Source organism: Notothenia rossii (genome assembly GCF_949606895.1).
Source record: "Notothenia rossii genome assembly, chromosome: 4".
Classification (NCBI taxonomy): Eukaryota; Metazoa; Chordata; class Actinopteri; order Perciformes; family Nototheniidae; genus Notothenia; species Notothenia rossii.
In genome coordinates, this window is record NC_136902.1 from 55,317,225 (window position 1) to 55,344,755 (window position 27,531).

Here is a 27,531-nt window from a genome sequence, read left to right on the forward strand (position 1 = left end):
TGAATAATACTTTTGAATAAATTCTAAGACTACATAGGGCATAAATACATCAACTTCTGATACACAGCCACAAATCATGAGTTATTGTTTCACTAATCCACAGAGCTGAGGCAGAAGCATTTAATCAACAAGGTTTTATTAGCAAATGTAAAAAACACCACTTTGTACTTGAGACAAAATGCCAAAAAATGAAACAATCAACAACTTTATGACGAGTGGAGGAAAAACCGACATCATTTATCAAAGGGAACAAAGTAGGGGAATCGCATCTGCTTAGTTTGGTCCAAAGTAGTCCACCATGCCGTTCCCTTTACGACCATCAAAGAAGAAGAAGTTCCTGTGAGGAGCGTCTCTTTGGGAGAGGGCCTGAAGAGAAAGAGAAAAAACATTAAGCCAGTACACTTTTTTAAGTAAACATTAAGGTTAAATGGTATTTTCTTTCAGAAGTGTGTAATCTCCAAAGCTTGTTTGGGTTCAGTCAGATGTCTGAGAGGACTGCTCTATAATTTTTAATACTCGTTCATGTATTTAGCTAGTAGAAAAACTGCTTTAACTATCGATTCTATTTTGTATAAAGGGTTTGTTTTGTATTTGAATAACAGCATGCTGTTCATCCAGACTGACAGTGTAGAGCAGGGGTCGGCAACCTTTTTGATATGAAGTGCCATTTAAAAAGAAGATTGTTATCAGCGTCCCGACGATCGAGAATTATCAACGGGGGGGGGGGTTGAGGAGCTTGACGCTCGTGAACTATCAGCAGGAGGGCGGGGGGAGCCTCGCTGCGGGGAAGCAGGGAACGTGTTTCTGGAAGTGAAACGAGGCAGCAGAAAAACAGAGGTCTGTGATGTATTTTGTGAAACAGAAGAACAGCTAAATAAACGCAACGGCCTCCCAAGAAGAGCTCCCCTCTCTCCAGTCATTTAAGCTAAAGTGGGTTATTGAACCTGAAGCTTGTTGCTTCTGCCCTCCTCGACTACGGTCTGGGAGCCGACAGGAAAGTTCAACACACAGATGGCCAGTCCGCCACTTTGTAGCATATTATTTAGATGAGAGATGAGCAGAACGCCACTGGGCTTTCAACTAAAAGACACAGCCACGCAAAAACTGCGGCATTTGTACAGCTCCTTATGGGTACTGCAATTAGTGAAGTGCTTTCCTCTGTGGTGAAACGATCAGCACTGCACCACGGAGGAAAGCGGCAGAAAGTCACCTGGATTTAAAGAGAGCGGGTCTGCGTTGCGTGCATGGCTTCCTTCTGCAGGTAGACGCGCTCTGGCGGCGGTCTCGTTCAGGATCCGAAAATACAATTTAAATATTATTGCACACTTATTCCACTTATTCCTAGTGTGCCACTGGTTACGGTGCATTGGCACGCGGCACCGTAACCAGTGGTTGCTGACCCCTGGTGTAGAGAGACAAAGGTCCTCTGAGCAACAGTTCAATAAGAATAGAATAAATCAACAGTCATTGGTGAGAGAAGCTGTTAGCTTCGCATCAACATGTGTGCAGATTTAAATAAGAGCAGCTTCCTGTTTCAAGTTCTATCAGTATCTCCTGTTATGGAACCGTGTGGGGATATGGACTGAATCATTTAAATCTTCTTCTTCGTGTTTGAATAATATTTTTTCTATTTTCTGTTATGATTATTGAATAAGAGATGTCCACCCAGCAGGGCATTCCAAACTTCATAACAGCAGTGTTTGCAACCAGATAATCAGTCAAAACATAACAACTCAGAAACAGCCATCCTCATGCTTGTTTTCCAGTTCTGTTAAGTAATGTATGTTTGTTATTCTTAACTAAATGTTTATAATTATTTAACTGGTTTCCTTATCTGAGCTTACCATCTCTGCACATGCCACCCCTTTTGATGGTACGGTCCAATTGATGGGCCTATAAACGGTGGCATGTTAGGCTCATTGAGGGGAGGGATAGTGTTGGAGACAGTCATATGGGGATATTGATGTTGTCAACCATGTACCAAGGATGAATAAATTCCCACACCGGGTTGTAGACTCAAAGTTCAAAAGTTCAAAGGTGAATGAGATCTCTCAGATTCAGCCCGCCAGCGTCAGTTTCATCATCTACATCATCCTGGAGACGTGCCAATATGATGCAGCCAGTCTCCCTCTCTAACTAACTCGCACATACTTTTTTATGATTCTAGTTTTTTTTGCTGAAAAAAAAAAGGTCACTGAAACACAAGCACGTTTCAGTGTGCAAACAGGAGAGGAGAGGATTTATATGGTCTTCAAAACTATCTTATTCAAACATCCATGGTAAGACCACGTTGAATGGGATGATTGATGTGTCTCTGACTGCATTATCATAAAACTTTAAACATTGATGCGTGATGATGTAAAAACTTTATTGATTAGCCTGACAGGATCATCTCAACATTGGGCTGTCTGAGTCTAGTCTAGTAGACTCCTGATGTATTGCATTAAACTGAGAAATATATCCAGCATTACCCTCAAAACTCCCTTCCAGGTTTACATTTAGAACATTGCATGATCTAAGCCCACCATGTTTTCAAATCAAATGAAAAGAGTTTGATTCCGTGGTAACCCACCAGGACATGTCTGACAATAAAAAGGCAAAGTTCTTGTACTGATGCCAATGACCCCAGGGTCAGTGGGGTAAAACCCTACAGGATGCATACATAATTATATTATGAGTAGCGTTTGTGTTTTTATTCATGATGTATATGTTCATTTTTCTATCTGTCGATTAGTCATCATGCAGTGGTGTTTGCACTTTTAGCTTCCATAGTGATCTTATCTTTGTCACCTCTCGAATGACCCTTACCAATGGTCCATTCTGTTGTAATATCAAGGGTTTACTGAGTTGTTCAGCTGGAGGACTTCAAACACATTTCCCTTTTGAGAACTGTCTGGTCACACTTTAAAAAATATAGTTTTTTTCCCGATAAGCAGCTAAACTTTAGTCATTTAAATCTTCCAATTATTTGAAGATATATGTTGGGCTTTTGCGTTTTAATTTTCAGCACTGTACGTCGTGAAATTAATTGAATTTGTATTTGGTGTAAGACACATACATATAAACACACTGAGCTCAGTTCAAGTGTAGAAACCATCATAGATGCATTTTATATTAAATACAATTCTGGTTGTGTTATTTCACATCATCGCTCAGAAAACACACACACACTCAATGTTAATATTCTAATTCTAGGTTTTAGCACTAACTAAAATTACTCTAACCTATATTTAGTGAAAGACACATACATGCACACAGACTCACTGAGCTCAGTTCAAGTGTAGAAACCATCATTAAATGTATTCTTAATTAAATACACTTTAGGTGCGAAGATTTCACATCATTGCTCCACACACACACACACACACACACACACACACACACACACACACACACACACACCTTAAGGTGAATAAGGGTCTATGACATTCAGCTTGTGAGATGGAGGTATGATGCTCCTATACGCAGTGCTGAAAGAAGTACTCAGATCCTTTACTTGAGATTATATTATCCTGTGTTTACACATGTAAGAGCATTTTAGTGTTGCAGTAAGTACATTTGGACAACATTTAGATACTGTGTAGATTAGTAGTACCGCACTGCATTATATAATATCAGCATATCATCTGTTGTTATCAGACAAACTAACTGTTAGTGTTACAATAAATGTAGTGGAGTAAAAAGTATGATATTCACCTCTGAAATGAAGTGGAGTAGAAATATAATGTAGCATTAAATGGAAATACTTGAGTAAAGTACAGATACGTCCAAAAAGTACTCAAGTGAATGTACTCAGTTACTAAACGCTTGTATGCCTTGATGAAAGCATCCTGATGTTTACATGCTTACCTTGACAACTTCCTGTCCCAGAACCCCCCCCACCACAGCGCACACTGGAGACATCTCAGAGAAGCAGTAGCTGAGGACAGACATGAACAGTGAGTCGGAACAAAGTGTGACGTTGATGAAACGGAGAAACTTAAATCAGATCAAAAGGATTTTCTCCGTCTGGCGCGCTGTTTGTGTTCCAGCTGATGTGTTTGTTGTAAACTGTGTTACTGTGGAAGCTTTTCCGTCTCTCCGGTATTGCAATACCAGAACACAATCTCATACAAAACTGAAACATTCATTAGTGAAAGTGGGATTTTGGCCAGGACACCAAAATGAGATCAACATATTTACAATCTTCACAGTTTATTGTGTATGTGTCACCTTGGTGATCTACAGATGTGAAGTAGGGCTGGGCGATATGGTCCCTAAATGATATCGCGATATTTACTGACTATATCGCGATTTACGATATATATCGCGATATTCTGAAATGTCCTCTAAAAAAAATAAGAAAATTAACACATTTGTTGCAATAGTAATTTATGCACTAACTACATTACTACTTGTACTACAACATTTGAATCATCAGTTCTTCCTCATTTTCCTCAATTGTTCATATTTGGTTTATGAAAATAATGATATTGTGGTCATTGTTCAAAAATGTCTGCTATTATTATGAGTAGTATTATTATTATTAGTATAATGCGCTTTCTGTCTTCCTGTCATTATCAGGAATTAGACATGTAATGGCTATGTATTAGATTAGATTAGAACCTTCATTCTCCTAAACTGCTGGGACATTTCCCTAAAGCCAATACCTTTTATATTTTCTACTCTTCACTTACTTGTCAGCATAGGTCGGCATTGATGTACAGAGCCGACAGAAGACCTTGTTTATATTGGCATCATATTGAGAGGTGCAGCGACGCGTCCTAAAACCAGGAAGTAAGCTGCTGGTTCCCTCGACAAAAAAGCAATGGGATTTCTCCACAGGGTTTTGGAAAATAGCTGGAAATAAGGTCTGTGGAAAACAAACCTGTTTGATAAATGCACGTTTTGTTCAGCCGGATAATCTCCACATGTCTACCCTACTTTTATAATTTTCTAATCATAAATCTAATCGATAGATTATAAAAGGATTTTAGGACGCGTGACTGCACCACTAGAAGCCAACTCCATCGATCAAGCTGGCTGAAACTTTCTCTCCCTCTTCTCATGCTACCTGTCACTCTCCTTTAACTCCTCCGGTGACTTTCTTTTATTTGAAGATAGTTTTTTGCCCGGCGCTCACGGGCAAACGGGAGCCTGCTCGCGCTGGCTCTGCAGCAGACAGCTGCTGCGGAGCCAGCGCGAGCAGGCTCCCGTTTGCCTTTCACCCAACAACGACAACCGCCTCACGAAACGCTATGTTGTAGCGTGAATAAACGAAACAATTTAACAAAATTGCTTGTCAAACTTACCTATACCACTGGACAATTTTATTTTTTTTAAGCAATATTTTTAGTGGCCCGAGCGGGCAAGTGGAAAGTACGTTATGCTGGCCCGGGGTGTCTAAATAGTGCTTCCGAGCCAGCGGGCCATTTATAATGTCGAGCCCTGCTCTCTGTCACTGTGCATGTGTGTAATGTTTGTGTGCAAGTTAGACGGGGCCTGCGTGTGTGCCTGCGTGTGTGACTGTGTCTATGATGGAGCAAGGAAAGCTCATTTTGGCCGCGGCGGGAAATTGATTTGACAACATAATACTCGATGTTCACGATGTGGTCATTTACGACATCGCATGGAGTGCAATCCACGATGTATCGTGTAAAGTCGATATATCGCCCAGCCCTAATGTGAAGCAGTCAATTGAAGTGATGACTTTGGTTGGAACCACCAAAGTCACAGAGTATCGCAGACGGATGGAGGCAGAGCAGCAACATGGGCAGCTGGGAACAATTACTGTGTCTGTGTTTGTTTAAAGGAGTCTAGTGATTTTGAAGAAAACTTAGATAACAGCTTCAGCACCTCGTAGGACAGGGCTGTCTGACGGAAAGGTAAAGAGGTGGAAATATCATAAATATAGACAGATTTGTCCATAGCAATACATTGTTTACCTCTGTTTTGGTGCTCCTGTACTTTATTCCAAACTGGATAAATGTTGCTGTATGTATGTATTTATTTATTAAGTTTAGCTGTATAAATAAACCAGACCCATCCCACAAGTGTTGCCGCCAACTCAACCCTGGACACACCTCTGGTATTGGGTCACAGCGAATGAATGAACCTCACTGAACACATTTATATTTAAAATCATGGGAACATTTGGATTATGGGAGGCTGTCCGGGGTGTGTTGCAGGAGCTTGCTGTAAACTGTGTCTACTTAAATTGAAAACAATCATTAACTTGATGTCCGAGACAATTTTCCATAAAGAATATATCTTTTAGGAACAAAGTCAGACAATAAATACTAGGTTCAAATGACTTCAATATGAAATGTTAATGAGAATGTACAAAACTCCTGTCAAACCTCATCGTATGTCGGCTAATAAACCAGATTTATGCACCAAGTGTTTGGATGAGAAAGGAACGTTATTTCATTGTCTTTGGGAGTGTCCTAAATGCTAATCTTCTGGAAGGATGTTATTAGGTGTCTGGGGTACAGAGGGGGTAGTAGCGGTAAACAGCGGTAATTCAAGTTTCAAAGTCTCAAAAATGCTACAACTACTGTCACAAATTGGATGAATGTGAAGTATTTTGTTAAAAGGAGGATGAAAGCGTCATTAAGGAGCACTATTGGAGTGACTTTGAGGGTTATTGGACTCAGGATTCATTCATTTGGATTCCCGCTGTAAGAAGAAATTAAAGGACGGCGGAAGTGGAAACAATTCACAAACGGATTAAACTGTTTAAAACACATGCTCAAAGTAAGCCGGATTTTGCCGATGTGTTTATGTGGATTCAAAAGTCGTAAATAATCTACAAAATTGAGGAAACCGATCTGATCGGAGCAACTGACAAATAATCCAACTGAAACCGGCATGGACAATGACTATGTTTGAAAAATGCGCTTATCCAGACAAGTCTGGTTTGGACACTTGACTTTTTATGCCTATAATAGCTACTAACTCAAATTAATTAATTATTTTTTATATTTTATTGTATTTTAGAGACAAGGGTTTTAGTGACAATCATATATTGCGTTACAATTATATGTAAAAAAAAAAGTCTAAATATGATATTTGGCCTCAAATCCTCTGAGGCCTGGCGCCCCCCAGGTTGGAGCCACTGGTCTAGAACACTTACATACATCGCTAAAGGCAAGCGGGAAGACTTTGTTCAGCTGTAGGAACCGAATATGAACATTATGAGGCAATGGAATGTGGACTGTGTCTGGAAGGGAATTGTGAAATTCTTCTTTTTTATTTATTTGATATGTATGCCATTTATTACCAGTACAAGTTAAGGGTGTGTGTTTTTGTAAGTTTGAAGTACAAGTTTGTTTTTTATTAAAATGTTATGTTATATTAGTGTGTAGTATAAGTGAAGGCCATTAAACTAAAAATCTAACTTTTAAAATAAAAGTGTGGAAGTGAGGAGGCGTTGTACCTGACGAAGTCATCGTTCAGCAGGTCACTCCTCACGGCCAGCGCCTCCAGCACGTCCTCTCTGATCTGTCTCAGCAGCTGGCTGTCCTCTGGGTAGGACAGGGGGTCGGGGTCACGACCTTTGTCTGTCTGGAACTTCAGCAGAACTGTGGAGACGGAGAGAAGGAACAGAAGCAGACGGTTAAGAGGCTGGAAAACGAGTTAAAACATCTTCCTATGTTCCGTATAATCTATTGCACTTTTGCCATTTATAATTTCATCACGCTTTTAAGAGACTGCCACGGTGAATTATCAACTTATGGAAAGACAACGTCTTATCGCTGACATAGGATAAGATCTGTGTGTGGTTGCCCCATCAACCGCTTCATCTGATTAGGCCTACGTTTCCCCACATCAAATGAAGAGCGTGCACACACAGACTGCAAACACACACACACACACACCTAGAGACATGCAGCCAGGCAATATTAGGTTGAGAAAGAAACATGTATTTCGTGTCTGATGCAGGATTGAAGAAAAATCTGAAACAAGCACTTTATTTGATGATGAGAAATATTTTTAAACTATGCACAAACACATCAACACGCCGCCCACATGTATCCTGTTCGTCCAGTACATTAAAACCACATAAGGAAGTTGAGTCCTCCCACGACCATTTCCATCAGCGTGTGTGTGACACACACACACACACACACACACACACACACACACACACACACACACACACACACACACACACACACACACACACACACACACACACACACACACACACACACACACACACACACACACACACACACACACACACACACACACACACACACACACACACACACACACACACACACACACACACACACACACACACACACACACACACACACACACACACACACACACGTGTAACTTTTGTTAGTGAAAGTAGAACACTGGCACAGATGGCATCACACCATCCAGGCAGGAAATCAAACAGAATTTCATAACAGAATATAATAATGTGCCCTTGGATGGAACAACGATGGTATCTCTAAACCTACACATGATTTATGATGCATAGAACGTCCCCAGATTAAGGTCATGGAGAAATATTCCAAAAGGCCTTTTACGTTAAAATCTGCTAATGTAGTCCATGATCTTATGTCCTCTAAACATTGGAAAAAATAGATATTCAGGGAGAGATAGTTCTGATGAGTTCTATTACAATGTGTTTTTTTCAAAATGTGTTAAATCTCTTTCTCCTGACTGACTTATTTTGCACACTGTGATAAACAAGAAAAAAGTGTGTTTTCCAAATATGAATGTAGGTGTTGGAGCTGTAGATTTAATGATGTCATTAGTAATTAAAGTTTATTAAACATTTATTTTCTAGCTGTTTCCAAAGTGGAAACCATTGTTCTGTATTATTGGAATTCCACAAAATGAACCGAGGAAACGATATTCTGCCTGGACATTGAACTCTTTTCCTGCGTAAGATTTGCTTCCCCCAGCAGCAGTTATATTTAGAGTTTCATTTCTTTATTTATCCGCTACAGTAGGATTCATCTTTTCTTTCCCTTGCTGTCAACATGTCTAGTCAGGGTGTCAATTTATGAAAAAATGACAACGATCAGTGATCTGATGATACACGCCCACACGTTTCACATCACCTGACAGTTCCTCGTCAGACAGGAAGCAGTTGTAACAGAGGAAGAGCCACTTCCTCATTGGTCGGCCAAAACAAAAACCGCTGCTTCTAATTATAGAAACAGTGAGGGAATAATAACAGCGCCTTGTGTTTCACATTCACTGAATAAAACAACAACAGGCCAGTTTCCACTCAGAGGTCAGGCTGATCACCGGGCGGGGCGCACTGAAGGTCATACACTTTGGAAGTTTAACATCATAATGTAGTAAGAGTATCAACAATAAAAGTCTTCATTGGCCAGTAAAGGTTCCCTGTCAGTTTCTAATTATTATTATTATTATTATTATTATTATAAGAGTTTCTGGATTCATTTTACGTCTGCAGTGATTGGTGTCTCTAAAAATGTCTGTTTTCAGATTATTGATGATGCATTTGCCAGCTGATTTACTTAAGTACAAGTAGATCATATATCTGAGTAAATGTGCATAATTATATTCCAACACTGTTTAGAATAGAAGTGTACTGCAAATAATGGGTGACAGATGAGTCAGTAATGACCCCTCCTCCATGTGACCATCTGGTAAAGATGAGAGTTCAATCTCATTCAGGTTCAGAGACTCTTCCATCATGAAACTGTGGGATCAGTGAACTCCATGAAACAGAAATAGATACAAAACAAATATGTTCTTCATTCAGTGTATTGTAAAAATGATCTGATTAAAAAAAAGCCTCCAAACATGTTGAATAGCCAGCATTCAAAATGTCTGTCATCAGTAACACCTGCATAACTTCAGTCTTTGAGAATACACACATACAGCTTTGTGAAAGACTAACAGGTGCCGTTTCACTTATTACATTATAGTATGCATTTGTCTGGAGGCTGATGTGTTTTTTTTAATCCAGCTGAAGTTTGGACACACTAAAATACACATTATTCCAATATATTAGGGCTGGGATTATCTAAATAATTGTTAGTAATTTATTTTTCAACGATTAGTTGATTTAATGAAAGTTCAGTGAATCTGAGGATTCCACAGAATCACGCTAAAGCACCACTTTATATCTGATATTTATATCCACTTTTCCATGGAAATAAATAAATCAGCATAAAAAAAGACAAATAAAAAAAATGGAAAAAGTTTTTACAAGAAACAACTTGAAATGCATAGACAGGTGAGACTGTCATCTTATCCGTTAATGAATGGATTTCTTAAAGGAGACTAACTCATGTTAGTAAACATACTCTTACTCATTTCATATCAATCTTTTCTACTGTTGATATGTATGAATTTGCTGATTCATTTCATTTGGATATTTCTAACTCATGTTAACCACATGCTGCTGTGACAAATAAAATCAATCAATAAAGTAAAGTATATACATCTAATCTAATTAGAGAGTAATATTTTTAATAATATGAAACATTTAAATATGATACACACTAGTAGAACATAACTTTATTTTATAACTTGTGACCTATGCATCCTGCCAAAGTTTAAAACAATGATATTATTAATAACAATCATGCAGGGAAATGCTTTGATAAATCACTGTGTGTCAGGGTACTTCCTGCTGTGGAGGTATGTGTCAGGCTGCTCTCTACGCTCAGTGCACATGACTGGCCATGGACAGCCTGTGATGGAAACTAGTGTGTGTGGAGTGTGAGGATGGAGCAGGGCCAGGTGACGGGAGGGACAAAAACAACTCTTTAAAAAGGTCATCAGACACGTTAATAACCTGAAAAACAGGAAGGTACGTTCAAGATTTACTTATAGGCTCAAAAGGTTCCTAAACACGTCACAGACTGTTCTTCATGTGCAGCTCAGCGTACCAATATATATATTTCTTTTACCAAACTGGTTATTTAATTGGTTATGAAACAGCGTTCATCTTCTCTCTGGAATGATATTTATTCATGAAATGATCAGCTGAATCAGAACATGTGACTTTGCATGTGCGTGGGGTTTCAGTCTTGTCGCAGGATTCCTACACATTTTCAGTTTCAAATTTCTAATCTCTTTTAGACCTTTCAGAATATGTGTTGTATTTGATCGATTCTCTGTATGGAAATTCTGTTCCTGTGTCCTGCCTCCCACACAGGAAGGTCAGAAGACTTTCAAATAGATATTATCACTTTCCATAAAAACATTATCTGAGAGTAAAGTTCCTTATAATATCTTCACAAAGTCCTGAAAAAAAGACAAGGTTTTTTTTATTAGTTATTATTTGTTATTGTATAGCATAATATTTTAAACAATTAAAGATAGTGACTACATTTGAAAAATATCACCAATAAATAATTTAGCAATTTTCAAATGTCAATCTCTTTTTTTAAACCTAGAAAAATTGATATTTTGGGGTCGCAATGACTTATTTGATCCACTATCTAATAGTTAGACTGATGACATTTTCATCTTATTAGGTTGTTGTCTGGAGCCGGCAGTGGCTCAGTCTGAAGGGACTTGGCCTTGGAACCATAGGGTCGCCAGTTCAAGTCCTGATCGGACCAAAAAAAGATAGAGTGAGCTGGTAGAGGTGCCAGTTCTGCCCCTTGAGCAAGGCACCTAACCTGGATCTGCCAGCCTCTCTGCTCTGCCACCTCTCCTATCTGCATGTGGTTGTGTGTGTGCATGTATATCTTCCCTATGTGTGTAATGTGGACAAACAGAGTGGAGAAAGAAATGTCCCTGTAAGGGATTAATAAAGAATGTATTCTTCTTCTATTCAAATAAAAGAAAACCCATCAGCAGTATCCAGAGGTTAAAGAATCTATGTGAAAATCTGATTTTGATCAACAAAATAACTATTTCTACTAGCACTCTTTGTGAGATGCTGCCCTAAGCACCTTGAAGCAGGAAGTAGTCCACTGGGGTCTTCTTCATCCCGGCTTTGGCCTTCTCCGTGGTCCAGTCCACCTCCAGAGCCTCCTTCAGGGTGCAGTAAGAGGCCGTCTGGTGGAGAGAGGTTTTTAAAAAGTCAGGTAAACAGGAGGAGAACCATCATCTTAATAACAAAAATAAGCCTGCCGGTCATTTGATTAGGGGAAACTATTTAGTTGTGTAGATTACTATGTATGCGAGCCCTTTACAAACTAGAAAAAACAGAAAGTAATACAAAAATAGCATTTATTTTTAGAGATGTGAAAAGACAACACTTTTTTCCATTCTGTGTAACTTTACATTCAATTCCACTCCTCCTATCTTCACATTTCTTAGACCAACCCCATTTAAAAGATGTCATTTCATTTATCACTCTTGTTGTTCCATTAAACCCAATAGATGGAACTCATCTTTATGCATGGCTCATTTTTTAATCTTTTGGTTTAAAGACTAAAACATATCTTTACCTTTTTCACCATGGTGGTCTCATTGGGGTCCACTTTTGCTTTCTTTGCCTCTGGACCATCGCTAGAACTCGGTTTAACCAGTTTTGGTTTCTCCCTAAAAGTAACAGAGTGAAGAGAAAAATATCTTACATATCAGGAAACTGAACAGTCAGTTTTATATTCCATATCAAGCTCATTGAAAGGTTCTTCTGTACATGACATACAAGCAGCCTGTTCAGAGGCGCGGGAAGGTATTTTGAGTGGGGGTGCGGAGGTGCTGGACTCCAGTGAACAGTATTACGGGCACCATAGAGCACGCACAAAAAAACTCCCCACACGCAAACACACAGTAAACCCGCGACTGTTACAATGAAGGCTCGATAATCAGCTCACGGCATATAGGCAGGGGTAAAGTGCTATTTTTTACGAGTGGGGAGCGGACCTCACCTCCTCTAGGGGGGTCCGGGGGGATGCTCCCCCGGGAAGATTTTTTTTTAATATTGAAGTTAAAAGCATCAATCTGGTGCACTTTGAGAGCAACATTAAGAGATCTATGGATACATCTCTCAACACCCAGATGAAACACAACTGTAAGCAGATGTTCTTTTTCTTTATGGATATTTTACAAATCACTCCCCTTTCAAACTGTATTCTTGTTTTACTGCCATATAGTATTTCATAACTGTTTTTCTTTTATTCTCTTATTTTTTTTATAACTATAATGATCATGTGAGGGTGTGCCGCGGAAATAATCTTTTGAATATTTTTTGACCAAACCGTTTGAGACCCACTGAGATAACTTAGACTAAAGTTAACTATCTAAACCAGGGGTCGACAACCTTTTTGATATGAAGTGCCATTTTAAAAAAAAAATTGTTATCAGCGTGCCAACGATCGAGAATCATCAACGGGGGGGGGGGGGGGGGGGGGGGGTTGAGGAGCTTGACGCTCGTCAACTATCAGCAGGAGGGCGGGGGAGCCTCGCTGCGGGGAAGTAGTGTGTGGGCCTGTCAGCGCAACTTACATGATGCCGAATTTAACAAACACATTTAAATGATTTGTTTAAACGGCATAATAATAAGGACGATCGTCCGTTCTGTGATTCTCCAGAAAACACATGTTATGATATTAGGAGTCAGAGTTAGATGAGATCGCTGTCCCTTTTAAGAGAGAGAGAGGGGTGTGGCTTGTGCATGTGTGTTTTTGTGGATGGTAGAGCGACAGTGAGGGAACGTGTGTATGTTTCTGGAAGTGAAACGAGGAAGCAGAAAAACAGAGGTCTGTGATGTATTTTGTGAAACAGAAGAACAGCTAAATAAATGCAACGGCCTCCCAAGAAGAGCTCGCCTCTCTCCAGTCATTTAAGCTTAAGTGGGTTATTGAACCTAAAGCTTGTTTCTTCTGCCCTCCTCGACTACGGTCTGGGAGCCGACAGGAAAGTTCAACAAACAGATGGCCAGTCCGCCCCTTTGTAGCATATCATTTCGATGAGAGATGAGCAGATCGCCACTGGGCTTTCAACTAAAGACACAGCCACACAAAAACTGCGGCATTTTTACAGCTCCTTATGGGTACTGCAATTAGCTTAGTGCTTTCCTCCGTGGTGAAACGATCAGCACTGCACCACGGAGGAAAGCGGCAGAAAGTCACCTGGAGTTAAAGAGAGCGGGCTACGTTGCGTTCATGGCTTCCTTCTGCAGGTAACGGGGAGACGCGCTCTGGCGGCGGTCTCGTTCAGGATCCGAAAATATAATTTAAATATTTTTGCACACTTATTCCACTTATTCCTAGTGTGCCACTGGTTACGGTGCCGCGTGCCAATGCTGGCACGCGTGCCAGGGGTTGCCGACCCCTGATCTAAACACTCAGAGAGTCCTTTAGCTCACCTGAGCCTCTCAGTCTGAGAGGAGAGCTCTCCTCCAGCTTGTTGTGGAACAAACAGCTCCGTATGTCCGTTAGTGCAGCTAGCTAACCAGATGCTAACAACACGATCCCTGCTGCTGGCACCGGTCCCTCTCTCTCTCTCCCTCTCTCACACACACTAAATGCGCTATTTCCGCACACACACAGAGCCGCGAGCTTGAATGACACAAGCACACTTTTATTTCCATGCAACTCTCTGATTGGTCTGGTGTCTTGCCTCTGTTGCATTCACTGAACACGGGAAATTACAGTCCTGCCGTCCTTTCTAGTGTCTTGATGAGGTTCACGTAAAGCACGGTTAATGTATTATATTATTGAGGTAGAATTGTCCGGGGCTACAGAAAAAACATTTGGGGCAGGCCGAAATATTATTTTACCAACAATGTGGAATTTATTGGCTACATATTACACAGATTATGCACAGCGGGAGCAGCAATAACCGTCAAATAATAATTCAGACAGGGGAGCTCTGCACCCCCTGCCTGCCGCTAGGGGGTGCTGCAGCGCCCTCAGTACCCCCCTTCCCGCGCCCATGAACCTGTTAGTTCATTTTGACTGCAGCGAGAAGACATGTCATAATTAAAATTCCCAAATGAAATCCATGCCACCATATAAGATAAACATTTATTAAAACATTTCACAAACATTCCACTTTCACCAAACTTAAACCCTATTTTAACTCAACTAATATATTGCTTTTCCATTTAATCATATGTGTAACTAAAAACGAATCAAAACCAACGTTAAACTATGTCATGTCATCAATAATTAGAATGGATCTCCCAATGGAATCAGTGCAGAGAGTAAAACACTGCACTACTAATGCAGCAGTGTTGGGCTGAATAATGAAAACATATTCAATATGACATACTTGATAGCATTTAATATACTGCATTTTCAATATATAAAATCCTTTCCTTGACATCAAGGCTCTGTACCAGTAAAGACACACAATTTAAAAAATGTTTTTGGTAATCAAATAGACAAATAAAATAATAACACCTACCGTACATATGGGCCTATTTGTGAGCTAATATGATACTGGTAAAAAAGTGTTGTTGTCAGCTGGAAGTAGGCACTGGCCTCATCCGTTTATTATGTCCTGCAGAATTACTATAACAAAATCCCCCAGCGCTACTGCAGTGCTCTCAAGCAAGGCACTAATACCGGGCTGCTCCAGATGAGGAAACCGTTTATACCCACTTCGAATGGTCGCCCACACTTACTCGACGTAGTTGTGTTCCTTTCCCAGGTTGCAGAACATGTAACCATAGTAACCGTAGACGTTCCCACAGAAGACCTTGATGTTGTGCTTGGAACAGAGCTGGTCCACTCTCACCATCAGGTCTCTGGAGCAGCCTGTCAGACACACCTGAGGGAGAAGACACCGTCAGAGTTCTGCTGATGGACTACCAGTACTACCAGACATCCATCCAACATCAAAAAAGTGTTTGTGACCTTTGACCACCAAATTCTGTTAACTTTTTCCTGAACGTTTCTGACAAATTTAAAGAAATTCCCTCCAAGCATTCCTGAGATATTCCCCTTACGAGAATGGGAATGAACGTCGTGCGGGCCCTCCAAAAAACGTAATTTTAATCTGGTAAGTAGTACTGTTTATATACATTTGTTTTGAGCTTTACCTTTCAGCACCTTTACTCTCTTAAAAAGAAACATGTATGAGACTGGGATGTCACCTTCTCCCTCTCGGCCTTTGTGCTGTAATGTGCTCAATTCCATCCTCATTAACATAACACTGAAACTGCTAGCAATAACGCAAAATATCAAAACAAATGATATTTCTGCTCCACTGTCTTGATTGATTTTGATTTGTTTACTTCTGAAATTCTTCAGTAAGTTTGCATTTGGTCTGAGTTCAGTACATTGAATAAATGACCAAACAATGGTGAAGCCAACAATCTGCCATAGTAACACCATGGTGGGCCGGTGTAACAGCTGACCGGGGGGCTGGGTCCTCATCCTGCTGACCCAGTCCAGTACTACCTACACCTCTCCAGACTCATAACCTGATCCTGCACCTGAGACCCTGCAGGGCAGCCAGCAGACCAGGGTCAGGGTCCAGGGTTCCCAAGGAGTATTCAGAGTAAGACCTCACCATCTGCAGTATTTAGAAAGGCTGAGAACAATTCTCAGTCTGTCACTATGTCAGGTCAAATAAAACGTCCTAATTTTATCTTTCATACAAAATATCCTGCGTGATGCACATCAGTGGGGGTTTCAATTCCTTGATCCAATATGATCGACAGAGTGAAAACATTAGACCTCATGCTAAAGTTACTCCTTTATGTTCAAGTTCCCACGGCACGGTCTACCCAAGCGCACCTCCAGTCCTTAACACGAGATACTGTATGTGACACGTTACAGTGAGCAACAGGTCTATTTGTATACAGTAAACCATTTTTTAAAAAGAGAACAAAATTGAGGAGCCCAGTAATTCGTTGTCAAATAATAAAGTTGCTTTTTGTGAGTTGATATAATTGTGTAAATGATGATGTTAATTTGTCATACAATTTAGGTTTGCAAATATTGATCGTAGGCCCAACGAGGGGAATGAAATTCAAATCGTATCAGGGCATACTTTGTGATAAATTGTAGTGGTGTCCAAAGAATCAATATAAAATCATATCATGATGAAGCTTGTTATTTACACCCCGAACCATTAACCTCCAGCTCTGTCCTCTTTACAAAGGATGTATGAACATGATTAAGACACAGAGCGAGCATGTGATAAGAGCATCAGAAAAATAAGGAAGGGATGGAAAGAAATCTGAAAAATGGCATTAAAGGCTAAGAGAACCTTTTGTTGATGAGCCTTACTATGAGCCATGCAGTCCCATGGAGACACTGAGTGTTTCCCACACAATGTTAATACTTGGGCGGGCCGCCCAGGTATATTAAGGCCCGCCCAAGTATATTTCGGACCTTTTTTAATTTTTTTTATCCGTCCGCGAGCGACGCCATCTGCGAGTGATTAACTAATGGACAATGAGCCCTCGCTCTACGCCTCCTGTGCCTGTTCGCTCTGCGGTTGATTAACTAGGGGACAATAATCCCCCCCTGTTCGCTCTGCGATCGATTAACTAGTGTATGATCCCTCGCTCGACACCTCCTGTTCGTGCTGCCATCGCGTGGAGGGAAACGAGAAACGGAGAAGACGACGTTAATTTAGAAGACGCGGACACTAAGGTAAAGTAACTATTTTCTCCTTATTGTGTTGTTGTTTTCTGACTTTGGTAGGAGATTCGAATTATTTGAAGTTAGTGGCAACTAAGAGTGTATTTAACGTAATCAGGCCAACTTTGCTGCGTGCAAGTTACGTGTGCTAAATTGAATATAAAAAAGATTATAATTCGTTTTCTCTTCGGGCTATGCCAGTTAGAAGGACACAGATTAACTTTAGCTAAGGTTAGACTGTTAATTTCCCCTGCATTACTCCTCAGATATGAGTATTCAAAAATATTTTAAGAGAATACGGCGTGAGGATGAGGAGGAGAGACGAGGAGAGGAGGAGAGACCACAGGTAACTTAGCCAATGTTAGCATTTTGCTTGCAATGGCAATAATAAATGCATAAGTCTCAATAATGATATATGTCGGTTCGTTTGACCTGAAATTATACAATTGCAGTCAACAGTGAGTTGCAATGCAGAGACCAAACTAGATTCAAGCTTGTTTTCAATTCTAGCCGGTGGTCAGTGAAGATGCTGGCACAACTAGTCAGAGTACTGAGGGAGAGGCAGCAGGTCCCAGTGTGGTAGAAGCAGCAGCAGGTCCCAGTGTAGAAGCAGGTGCAGGTCCCAGTGTGATACAAGCAGCAGCAGGTCCCAGTGTGGTACAAGCAGGTGCAGGTGAACAAGCAGCACAGTTCCAAGCATCACAGACACAGACACAGACATAGTATAATAGCAAGGAGAACTCTACCATTTAAATGCAGTAATAACAATGCATTATTTTCAGATTCCAAGCATCGCCACTCAGGATGGAACCCTGATTGGCTCAAAATGCCACAGTTCAAGAATTGGCTCTACCTCACCCAGCATGGTATGAATGGCATTTGCAAGTTCATATTTGTAATAAAACTTATTTTTTGTAAGAATTAACACGTTTTTCTTTTTAAAAAGGAATGTTTTGCCGAATCTGCAGGCTACACAAGCCTCCAATAAAGAAAGGCCCCTTAAAACGGGCTTTCATAGAAGTTGGGATTCTTGTTTTCCGCAAGGATTATATCGAGCGCCACATCTCCTCAGAGCCTCATCAATATAGTGTAAAGCATCAGGTCTCACTTGCATCAGGTATATCATTTTTTTATGTAAAGCTAATTTCTGCAACCTATCAACCATGTTTGGCTCATATAATGAATTATGTCTTTGCCCTTGGTCTAGGCTACTCAGTGATGCAGGCTTTTGAGCCCACAGTTATTATGGAGCATGAGGCCGTCATAGGTGGACTCAAATGCCTTTACTGGCTAGTAAAGAACGAGATTGCTCACCAAACCAACTACCCTAAGCTCTTAAGTTTAGCTCAGCTTTTGGGTTGTGATTACTTTGAAAAGCTGAAGGTAAACCTAGTACAAAATGATGCTTGTGAAACTAAGAACTTTAACCAGCTAAATGTTAAATGATCTCTTTTTCTCAGGTGGATCAAAGAAACAATTATCAATCACACAGAATAGTGGATGAAATGCTGGAGATCCTTGCAGAGATAGTAGAGTCGCCTATTTTGGAAGAGATAAGGTCATCTCAAGCAATCAGCCTAGAGGTTGATGAAACCACAGATGTATCTGTAAACCGCCAGCTGGATTTACATGTTAGGTGGGGTATTTTTTAAAGGAATGATGTGCATTTAAATAAAGGCCTAGTTAAACTTAATATTTATTAATATGTGTGAAAACCTATACATTTTTATTTTAGACACCTGGATAAAGAGGGTTATGTTTTCAACCACTTCCTTGACCTGGTAACTCTGGAAGATGGGAAAGCTGACAGCATTGTTGCTGCCATCAAGAGTGTACTACAGAAGAAGGATCTCCCGGTAGACAGGCTCTACGGACTCGGGACAGACGGTGCAGCAGTGATGACGGGTATGGAGTTTATTGTTAAATCTAATGGATTGTGTGAAATTTGAATTGTCAGCTGTTATTAAAGGAAACAAAATGACGCCCTCAACACTGCATTTAATTCTTAAACTTAGGCCGTCTGAATGGAGTGGCAAAGCAGCTCACAGACAGTTTTCCAAAGCTGGTTTCTGTAGCGTGTGCTGCTCACAGACTGGCACTGGCATGCAAAGATGCCTCAAATGCTGTCAGGTATATGGCAAACTTCAGGAACCACCTGCAGGAACTGCACCTATTCTTCCGAAATAGTGCAAATAGGTCAGCCACACTGAGTGCTGCCGCTACCACTCTTGGTCTGAACGACTTGAAAGTCAAGGTGTGTTTTCACCTATTTTCATAATACTATTGTGGTGTCATATTATTTACATATATTTTACTAACCAGTGTTTCTACTTGTTGTTAGGAGGTGAAAGATACAAGGTGGCTATCGCAGCACCTAGCCGTTCAAAACCTCCAGAGGAACCTTCCAGCTGTGCTGGCTGCTCTGGCGGAAGAAGCGAGCACAAGGAAGTGCCCAGTGGCCAAAGGTCTATACACCTTCTGTGCCACATACCGCTTTGTGGCTGCCCTCTACCTTCAGGCAGATGTGCTGCCCCACATTGCAATGCTGTCCAAGGTGTTTCAGAGAGCTGATGTGAACTTTCTCCACATAAAGGAGCAGGTAGATTACAAAGAAATGCATTTGATGCTCCCAGTTATTTGCATTATCCATCCTATTATATTGTTGTCTTTTTCCACATTTAGGTGCCAGTCACACTTGTTACTCTGAGGAGAATTCTGGAGGCAGGCGAGACCCCACTCCCCGGAACGTTCCTTGCTCGCCTACACCAAGACTTGGACAACCCAGGTGGACTTGGGGCGTTTAGCATTGCCGGAGAGGAGGAGAGGATCAGGAGGGGACACGGAATTCTGGAGCGGCCCCGGGAAGATATGTGGGCCAGATTTGTCAGAGATGTAAATACATCCCTTCTTACTTTTACATTCCAATATTTATTTTCCTTGAACTGAAAAATGTATAATATCATTCCAGGTCCTCAAACCTTACATCTGCAGCCTGGAGAGCAACATTGAGAGCAGGTTCCAGCATATTGAAGTGCTGGGGGCCTTCAGTGTCCTGGGTCCAAAGGCAGTTACCTCCAATGATGTAACCAACATTTCAATGTTGCAGACCCTTGCCAACAAATTCATCCCAGGGCAGGATGCCACAGTTATCCAAGAGTGGACCTCCTACAAGCAGCATGTTCTTGAAGGAACATTTAAGGTTGGTAAATACTTAAATTAATATGAACTTGACGGTTAGAATTGCTTGTTTTGACATCTGTAAATGTTTCAATTATACTGTATACTCATTTGCCCTGCCTTGGCTAATCTCTGAAGGACAAGACACAAGCTGAGATCATGCAGCTCCTGGCCAGTGAGAAGGACGAATGGGCAGAAATATACCCAAACCTCAGCCTTCTCTCTTCAGCGGGGTTGGTCATCCCTGTCTCCAGTGTAAACTGCGAGAGGGATTTTTCTACGATGAACAGTGTCATTCCCTGTTGCATGTCATTCTGTATAGTTCATTTAAAACAAACTGTCTGTTTTACAGGTGAAAACTGACATGAGAAACCGACTGAAAGCGGAGCACCTGGCTGCATGTATGCGGATAGCAGTCAGTGGACCAGCACCAGAGGCATTCCCATACACACAGGCGTTGGAGCTGTTCTTCAACAAACCCAGACGGATTAAGTGCTCTGACAAACAGTGCCATCTTTGTACAAAATGAATATTGCCATACAGTAATGTAAAGTTAATGAATAAACATGTTGTTAAAACTTGTTGTTTGTCACATGTGTTGCACGTCACAAAGCCCGCCCCGCGGTCCGCTCGCAGCCCCCCCCCTGGCACCTTCCCCCCCAAGTATATTTCAGATCTGTGGGAAACACTGGATCTACAGTATCAAATAAGATCTAACAATAAGGTTATTTCAAATGAAATATTGAAATGCTTATATAGCCACAAATATTTACTTTTTAAGGAGGATCAATTAGAAAAATAACTAGTTTAAAAGGTCTGTTGAGCGGGTTAAATAGGCCATATTACGCTTTGGGTATTTTCCCTTTCCTGTAGTGTGTTATAAAGGTTTGTGCGCATGTAAATGGTCTGCAATGGCTCAAATCCCTGTGTTCCCTCCAGAGGGAGTTTCTCTCCCACACACTCCCCCCCCCTGCCTGAAATGCCAGTGTTTCCCCTATATACAAATAGTGGCGGCGCAGCGCCGCTGCTGAAATATGAGCACCGCTGCCAGGTACCAAAAAAAATAATAATAAGTGGCGACTCTTTTTCATTTTTGATTGTTTGTTATGTGGATTTGTAGTATTTGTGTTACTGTAAGGTGTAAGGTGTATTTTTGCTAAATCTTGAGACATTGCCACTGTATGTAGACTACTAGGCAGAGCCCATTTCTGGCATAATACACAGGCGGTCGCCTAGGGCGCCAGATCTGGGGGGCGCTGCGCTGGTAGCTCTGGGAGGGAAAAAACATTTTTGACCGTTGGCGCTCATCCAAATGTTCGGCCTAGATGTAACAACATTTATAATTAAGTAAATGTAACACCCTTTTCACCCCGGTTACACGTTTAATTTGCCCTGTACGGTGGGCGCTGTAAGTGATGAAAGTGGGGGATGTTGGCTTATCAGGCGCCCGCAGCTCACAGCCAAAGTGCGAGCGTGGTAGCGAGAGAGCAAGCAAGGGAGAGGGCGCACCGGTACCGGCGCTGTTGTTATTAGAATCTGGTGCTAGCTGCGCTAACGGGTATAAGAAGTAGATGTTTCTACAACCAGGGTGGAGGAGAGCTCTCCTGTCAGACTGAGAGGCTCAGTGAGGTTAAGGACTCTGAGTATTTAGATAGTTCATTTTAGTCATCTCAGTGGGTCTCAAACGTTTTGACCACAAATTATGTAAACACATATTTCCAAGGCACTCCTTTATAATTATTAGGATAAATAAAAACAGGTTTGAAATCATTCAAATGTATACTATAGGACAGTAAACCAAAAATATCGTTTAAAGTTGGAGAGATACAAAAATATGCATAAATAAATAAATGTTAACTAGGTAAAATAAGATATGAATGAACAACAAAAATAAAATAAGCTACATTTATTTGTTATTGGCTATGGTAGGTTATTGGTTATGTTCATATATCGTCTAAAATCTCACCTAGGGCAGCAAATTGTCTAGAACCGGCCCTGGTACTAGGCCTCAAGAGCCTTTCTTGTGCTGACACATAGAAAGAAATTGGCGGGGCGCACTTCGCACGCGCACACACTAAGAAATTCCACGCGCTATATTATATCAGGAGCAGGTCAGCCATACCCAGAGAGACATTATGTGTTTAAGTGTTGTTTGTCACTGCTCAGTAATTAGGCCTCCCATATGAACACTCTTGTACCGCTCCACTTTATTCTCCTTCGATCTTCCTCTGAGCCGCTCACAAACACATCCCTGGAAGTAGATTAAAGTGATGCCTGGTCTACAGCAGAGAGAGAGAGAGAGAGAGAGAGACCCCCCTCTGTTTCCCATTTCTTATTTTATCCCAAGCTTTTTTAATTGTCCTTCTTTCTATTCTCCAAGCATCTCACCCTCCCTCCCTGTGTCCTACTAACATCCCTCTCATCCCGCGCTCACTTCACCGTCCTCCGCCTCCCCCCTCCTGCTGACCCTCCCCTGACTCCCCCAGAGGGAGCAGACTGCTGATAATTCAGACAGAAAGGGAGGATGAAAGATGTCTGTCATTCCTCTGATGGTGTTCAAATACATTCAGTAGCGACACAACTTGAGATGTGTGTATAGCTGCCTTTGGAAATCAATGCAAACCCCTCATTTCTCAGTCTAAAGTTTAGACTGAGAAATTAACAATAAATGACAATACACTTTAACAAACAGTAAGATTATATTTGAGTTGTTAAACCAGCAGCCTATGCTGGTTTAACAACTCAAATATAATCTTACTGTTTGTTAAAGTTTATTGTCATTTGGTTTAGTCATGTTTTACCATGGATATAACATGTAGGAATTAAGTCCTACTACAGGGAATGTAACCCATCATCCTGGATCCACACATCATCAGATATGTAACATAAATCCTTTTGCCCTTTTCTTATTTCATCTGCGTCAGGCAAATCAATCACAAAATCTAAGTATGTCCTGCAGCCAGAGTTTGAGATATTTTTTATTCTCGTCAGCCACTTTTATCCTTGCGTTATAAATCCTTGCCCAATGTAAGGTGGTGTTAAAGAAAAAATGAATATATTACAAGATGAATTCAATCTTTTCAACATGGTGAGCGTTCTCCACAGCCCAGATACGATAAGGACTCACTTTACACTGATCTGACTTTCCCTAGCACAGAAGCCTTGTTATCATGACACTACTTTAGAAGCAAACCAGGCGCGGCTGGCCTTACTGCAGCTTACAAGCATGTTAGAGAACTACACTGACCTTCAGCTAACTTGAAGTAAACGGTTATTTTGTGCTTTTTTTTACTGTAATTATTATTGAGTGTTCTTGTATTTTAATGTGTTATTTTATGCCTCAGGGCTGTGGAAAACAGTATTTCGATCTTTCTGTGTGTACAAAGATATTTTGAGATTGTCAATGAAGTTGACTTGACTTGACTTAAAAGCGTAAATCTTCCACGTACAGTTAGTCTGCTTAGAGCGACTGATAATGCAGCCCCATAGAAGTCCTCCAGGTGTTTTGCTCCTGGAGCCTGACAGAAGAACAGGGAGAGCTTCATGTATGATGTGGGCTACAGGAGACATCTAGTGGTAGAAGAGAGGGATATAAATCTGGGTGCTAATATACAGTATCCCAAGAGGAGGTAAATCTTCAGCAAACATACTTTAAGATGTTTTTAAAAGCAACAGTATTACAAATTATTTGACTTTTTAAAAGCTAATGTACCTGCAGGATCATTGCTGCTTTGAATTTGTATCCTAAATGGTTGATTGAACTTATTGTAAGTTGTTTTGTATGAAAGCTAAATGAAAGTGAAATCTGTCTGATTTCAAGAAAATCCAGAAAGGCGTTTATTTTGAAAGGAGATCTTTACGGGTAGCAATCCTGTGCACATGTGAACTTTTATGTTGAATAATGCTTTTCGCAAAAATGCATGCAATGAGGGAGTATTAACAATTGTCAGTGTTTTAATTCTTCGTTCATCATGGTGGCATGCAAAAATACAAAGTGTTCGTCAAGCATTCAAGCTTACACAAGGTGAGCAATTGATATACAAATGGTCATTGTGGCGTGTATATTCTAAAGTCAAATCATACAGCTTAGCTCTGTAATGTCCGATTCATTTGCTGACACTTTAACATTTCAATAAAGCGCGTTTTAGATAACCAGTCAATATTTGAATACTTAAAGTGTAGTTTCCACTCACCGCATCGAACTGCAGGAAGAAGTCATCTGGTTTGTCTTGAATCCTGTCTTGGTCTGCGTGGACCTGTACCATTGGGTTGAGGTTCTGCCCCCGCTCAAGAGAGGCCTGGGCCCGGTTCTGACCCTGAGCCGTCACCGGGACTAGGAACTGAGCTCGACATGACTCCTCTGACACCTGGTGGACGCGGATACACGCGGACAAACACACACACGGACACACACAGTGTGAACATTTATCTCCACTGGATATATGTTCTTTTACAAAATATAGTCTTAAATAGTGAGAGGCTGTAATCAATTCAAACTGTGAAACGAAGCCAGAACGAAGCCGTTATTGAAATATCATCACTGTAAACCTTATTTAAAATAGCTGTTTTGCTTCCTGACTAAAAGTTCAAATCATTACTTTGCCAGTGGCCCCATCTAGTGGACAAACAGTGCTACAAAGACTGAAGGGGCCACATAAGGCCCATTTACTATTCCAATATTTCTATGAGTTATAGATATACTTTTTAACACAGGTTTTGAACTGATACCTGAATATAAACATTTTTATATTTCGTCTGAAGGTCATGCCCCCTTGTAGGCTCCGTTTAGTGAGCTGTACTGAGCACAGGGCAAACACCTGAGCGTGTTTTTATGAAACTTTACTTTATGAACATCTGTACCTGTTCATGGTCCAGCAAAGTGAGTCCTTTAACTCCAGCCAGGATTAAATTCTTGGCCACTTCGGCCCCCAGACCCCCTAATCCTGCCAGGAGCACACGGGACCCACGCAGTCTGTAAAAAGCAAACAAACATGCAGACTGAATATTGTGCTGATAAAATCAGATGTGATTTTGTGCTATATGGGTTGTGCTGTGTGTTATGAATCAATTATTTAAACTCTTTTTGAAGTGCAGGTCTCATTTAAGAAAAATAAACTGTGCAATAGAGTTGCTCATATAAATGTGGGGAGACAAGTTCAGATCCATAAGCGGTCAATCAAAGAAAACTACAGTTACAAGCACTTATACGATTGAACGGTCTCTGAATGAAATAAAATGATTGTATTGGAGCCTCTTTACAGTGCGCTATCAGTACTTTTACCGAAAACTAACCTTTCAAATGCAGGACTTTTTCTTGAATTGGGGTATTTATACAGTGCAGAGGTGGAAGTGATACAATAAAAGTCCTGCATTCAAAATGTTACTCCAGTCAAATTAAAAAAAGTATTAGCATCAAAATATACTCAAAGTAGCGACAGTAAAAGTAGTGATTGTGCAGATTGGTCCATTTCAGAATAATATATATGATATGTTTTATAATTATTGATCATTAAAGTGTTCTCAAAGCTGGTAAAGGTGCAGCTAGTTTGAATGACTTTGTATACTGCAGGGTAGCTTGTGACTTTACTCCAGGTGGAACTAAAGTCTGATTTAACACTTGATTAGATTTCACATCATTCATCCAGATCTGAAAAGTAACTAAAGGTATTAAATGCATGTAGTGGAGTAAAAGTACACCATTTACCTCTGAATTGTAGTGTGGTAGAAGTACAAAGTAGCAACAAATGGAAATACTCAAGTAAAGTACAAATACCTCCAAAAGTACAGTACTTGAGTAATTGTACTTAGTTACTTCCAGCATTGATACAGTGTTGTATTGGTACTTTTATCTTGATGTAACGTTTTGAATGCAGGACTTTCACTTAAAGTAGGGTCAAAACAGTGCAGTTAAAAAAGTATAAATTGCAAGATGTTCTTTTAACACGAAATAGCCTAGGTAGGAAGTCACAAGCAAAGAACAGTGGAAGATACTTTTTTTCCTCGGTTCCCATGATATACTTTCACATTATAATCTCACATTTAAATGGAAGACATTTTTTTTAGAAGCTTAAGTCTGACGTCAATAAGTAACATTTTACAGATCTGATGGTGTCACCACTGATAGACAATGCAAAGATCCCGACCTATAGATATTCTAAAAGAGTACTCCAAACAGTGGCTACTCCAATGAGGAAAAATCCCAATGGGCCCCACTTTTTTGTAAAATCAACGCTTTGGACAAATGAGCAAAAGTGTGTCAACTGAAACCTTCGGCTGCAGAGATTAGCCTGACATGCTAACGAAGCTAACTGACCTCTTCTGGGCATCCAGCCCCCACAGGCGGATCTGCCGGTCGTACTGCGCCGCCTCCTCCTCGCTGATGACCGGGTCCTCTTTCTCGATCATATCGATCATATTTGGTCACTGAGTATACGGGAGTTACGGCGTAAATGAGCTTTGCTCAGTGCAGCTAGGTATAAGCAGGGTATAAGGATGTTTAAAATGCCGCGACAGTCCCGCTGAATGGGCGCTGGATGATGACGTCAGTAAAACAAAACGTAATGTGTTTTCTCGAATTGTATTTCATGGATTTTCAGTTTATCGAGGTTCTCGATTTGTTTGTGTCATACGTCCCCCCGAATTTTATATCAGTCTTTTTTTTTTAATGGTTTATATTTATTTGTAAAGTTGTTCACAGTCCTAGAAACACCGAGGAATTTATTTCGATGTTGCTGGTTTGTAATTAATGCATCGGCCACTGCAACAATACAATCTACATTTAAGCATGAGTGTAAGGTATGTTAAATATCAGACAATTTTGAACAACAAATATTGTAAAAAATAAGTCCTAAGTGATGACAAAGGGCAA

At 40.6% G+C, this 27,531-nt stretch overlaps 2 protein-coding genes across 3 annotated transcripts; one reads left to right on the plus strand and one right to left on the minus strand.

The window, feature by feature from the left end:
- Positions 1–119: 119 nt before the first annotated feature.
- sae1 (SUMO1 activating enzyme subunit 1) lies at positions 120–27,209 on the minus strand. 2 transcript variants are annotated; one of them, XM_079678259.1, is made up of 9 exons: positions 26,977–27,208; positions 25,524–25,635; positions 24,857–25,030; positions 15,518–15,663; positions 12,390–12,483; positions 11,889–11,994; positions 7,418–7,562; positions 3,850–3,919; positions 120–366 (listed from the first exon to the last, which is right to left on the minus strand). In XM_079678259.1, exons 1-9 carry the CDS (start codon positions 27,075–27,077, stop codon positions 274–276), a joined length of 1,041 nt encoding a protein of 346 aa, XP_079534385.1. In that variant the 5' UTR covers positions 27,078–27,208; the 3' UTR covers positions 120–273. The 2 variants fall into 2 exon arrangements, with proteins under 2 accessions (XP_079534385.1, XP_079534386.1); XM_079678260.1 differs by lacking the exon at positions 3,850–3,919 and having other exon boundaries at positions 26,977–27,209.
- On the plus strand, positions 17,134–23,166 carry LOC307037226 (zinc finger protein 862-like; the record flags this gene model as incomplete). The annotated part of the gene is made up of 13 exons (XM_079678005.1): positions 17,134–17,498; positions 17,997–18,159; positions 18,269–18,352; positions 18,433–18,603; positions 18,694–18,869; positions 18,947–19,122; positions 19,222–19,391; positions 19,502–19,740; positions 19,828–20,085; positions 20,169–20,378; positions 20,455–20,685; positions 20,802–21,002; positions 23,044–23,166. Exons 1-13 carry the CDS (start codon positions 17,400–17,402, stop codon positions 23,164–23,166), a joined length of 2,301 nt encoding a protein of 766 aa, XP_079534131.1. The 5' UTR covers positions 17,134–17,399.
- Positions 27,210–27,531: the final 322 nt, after the last annotated feature.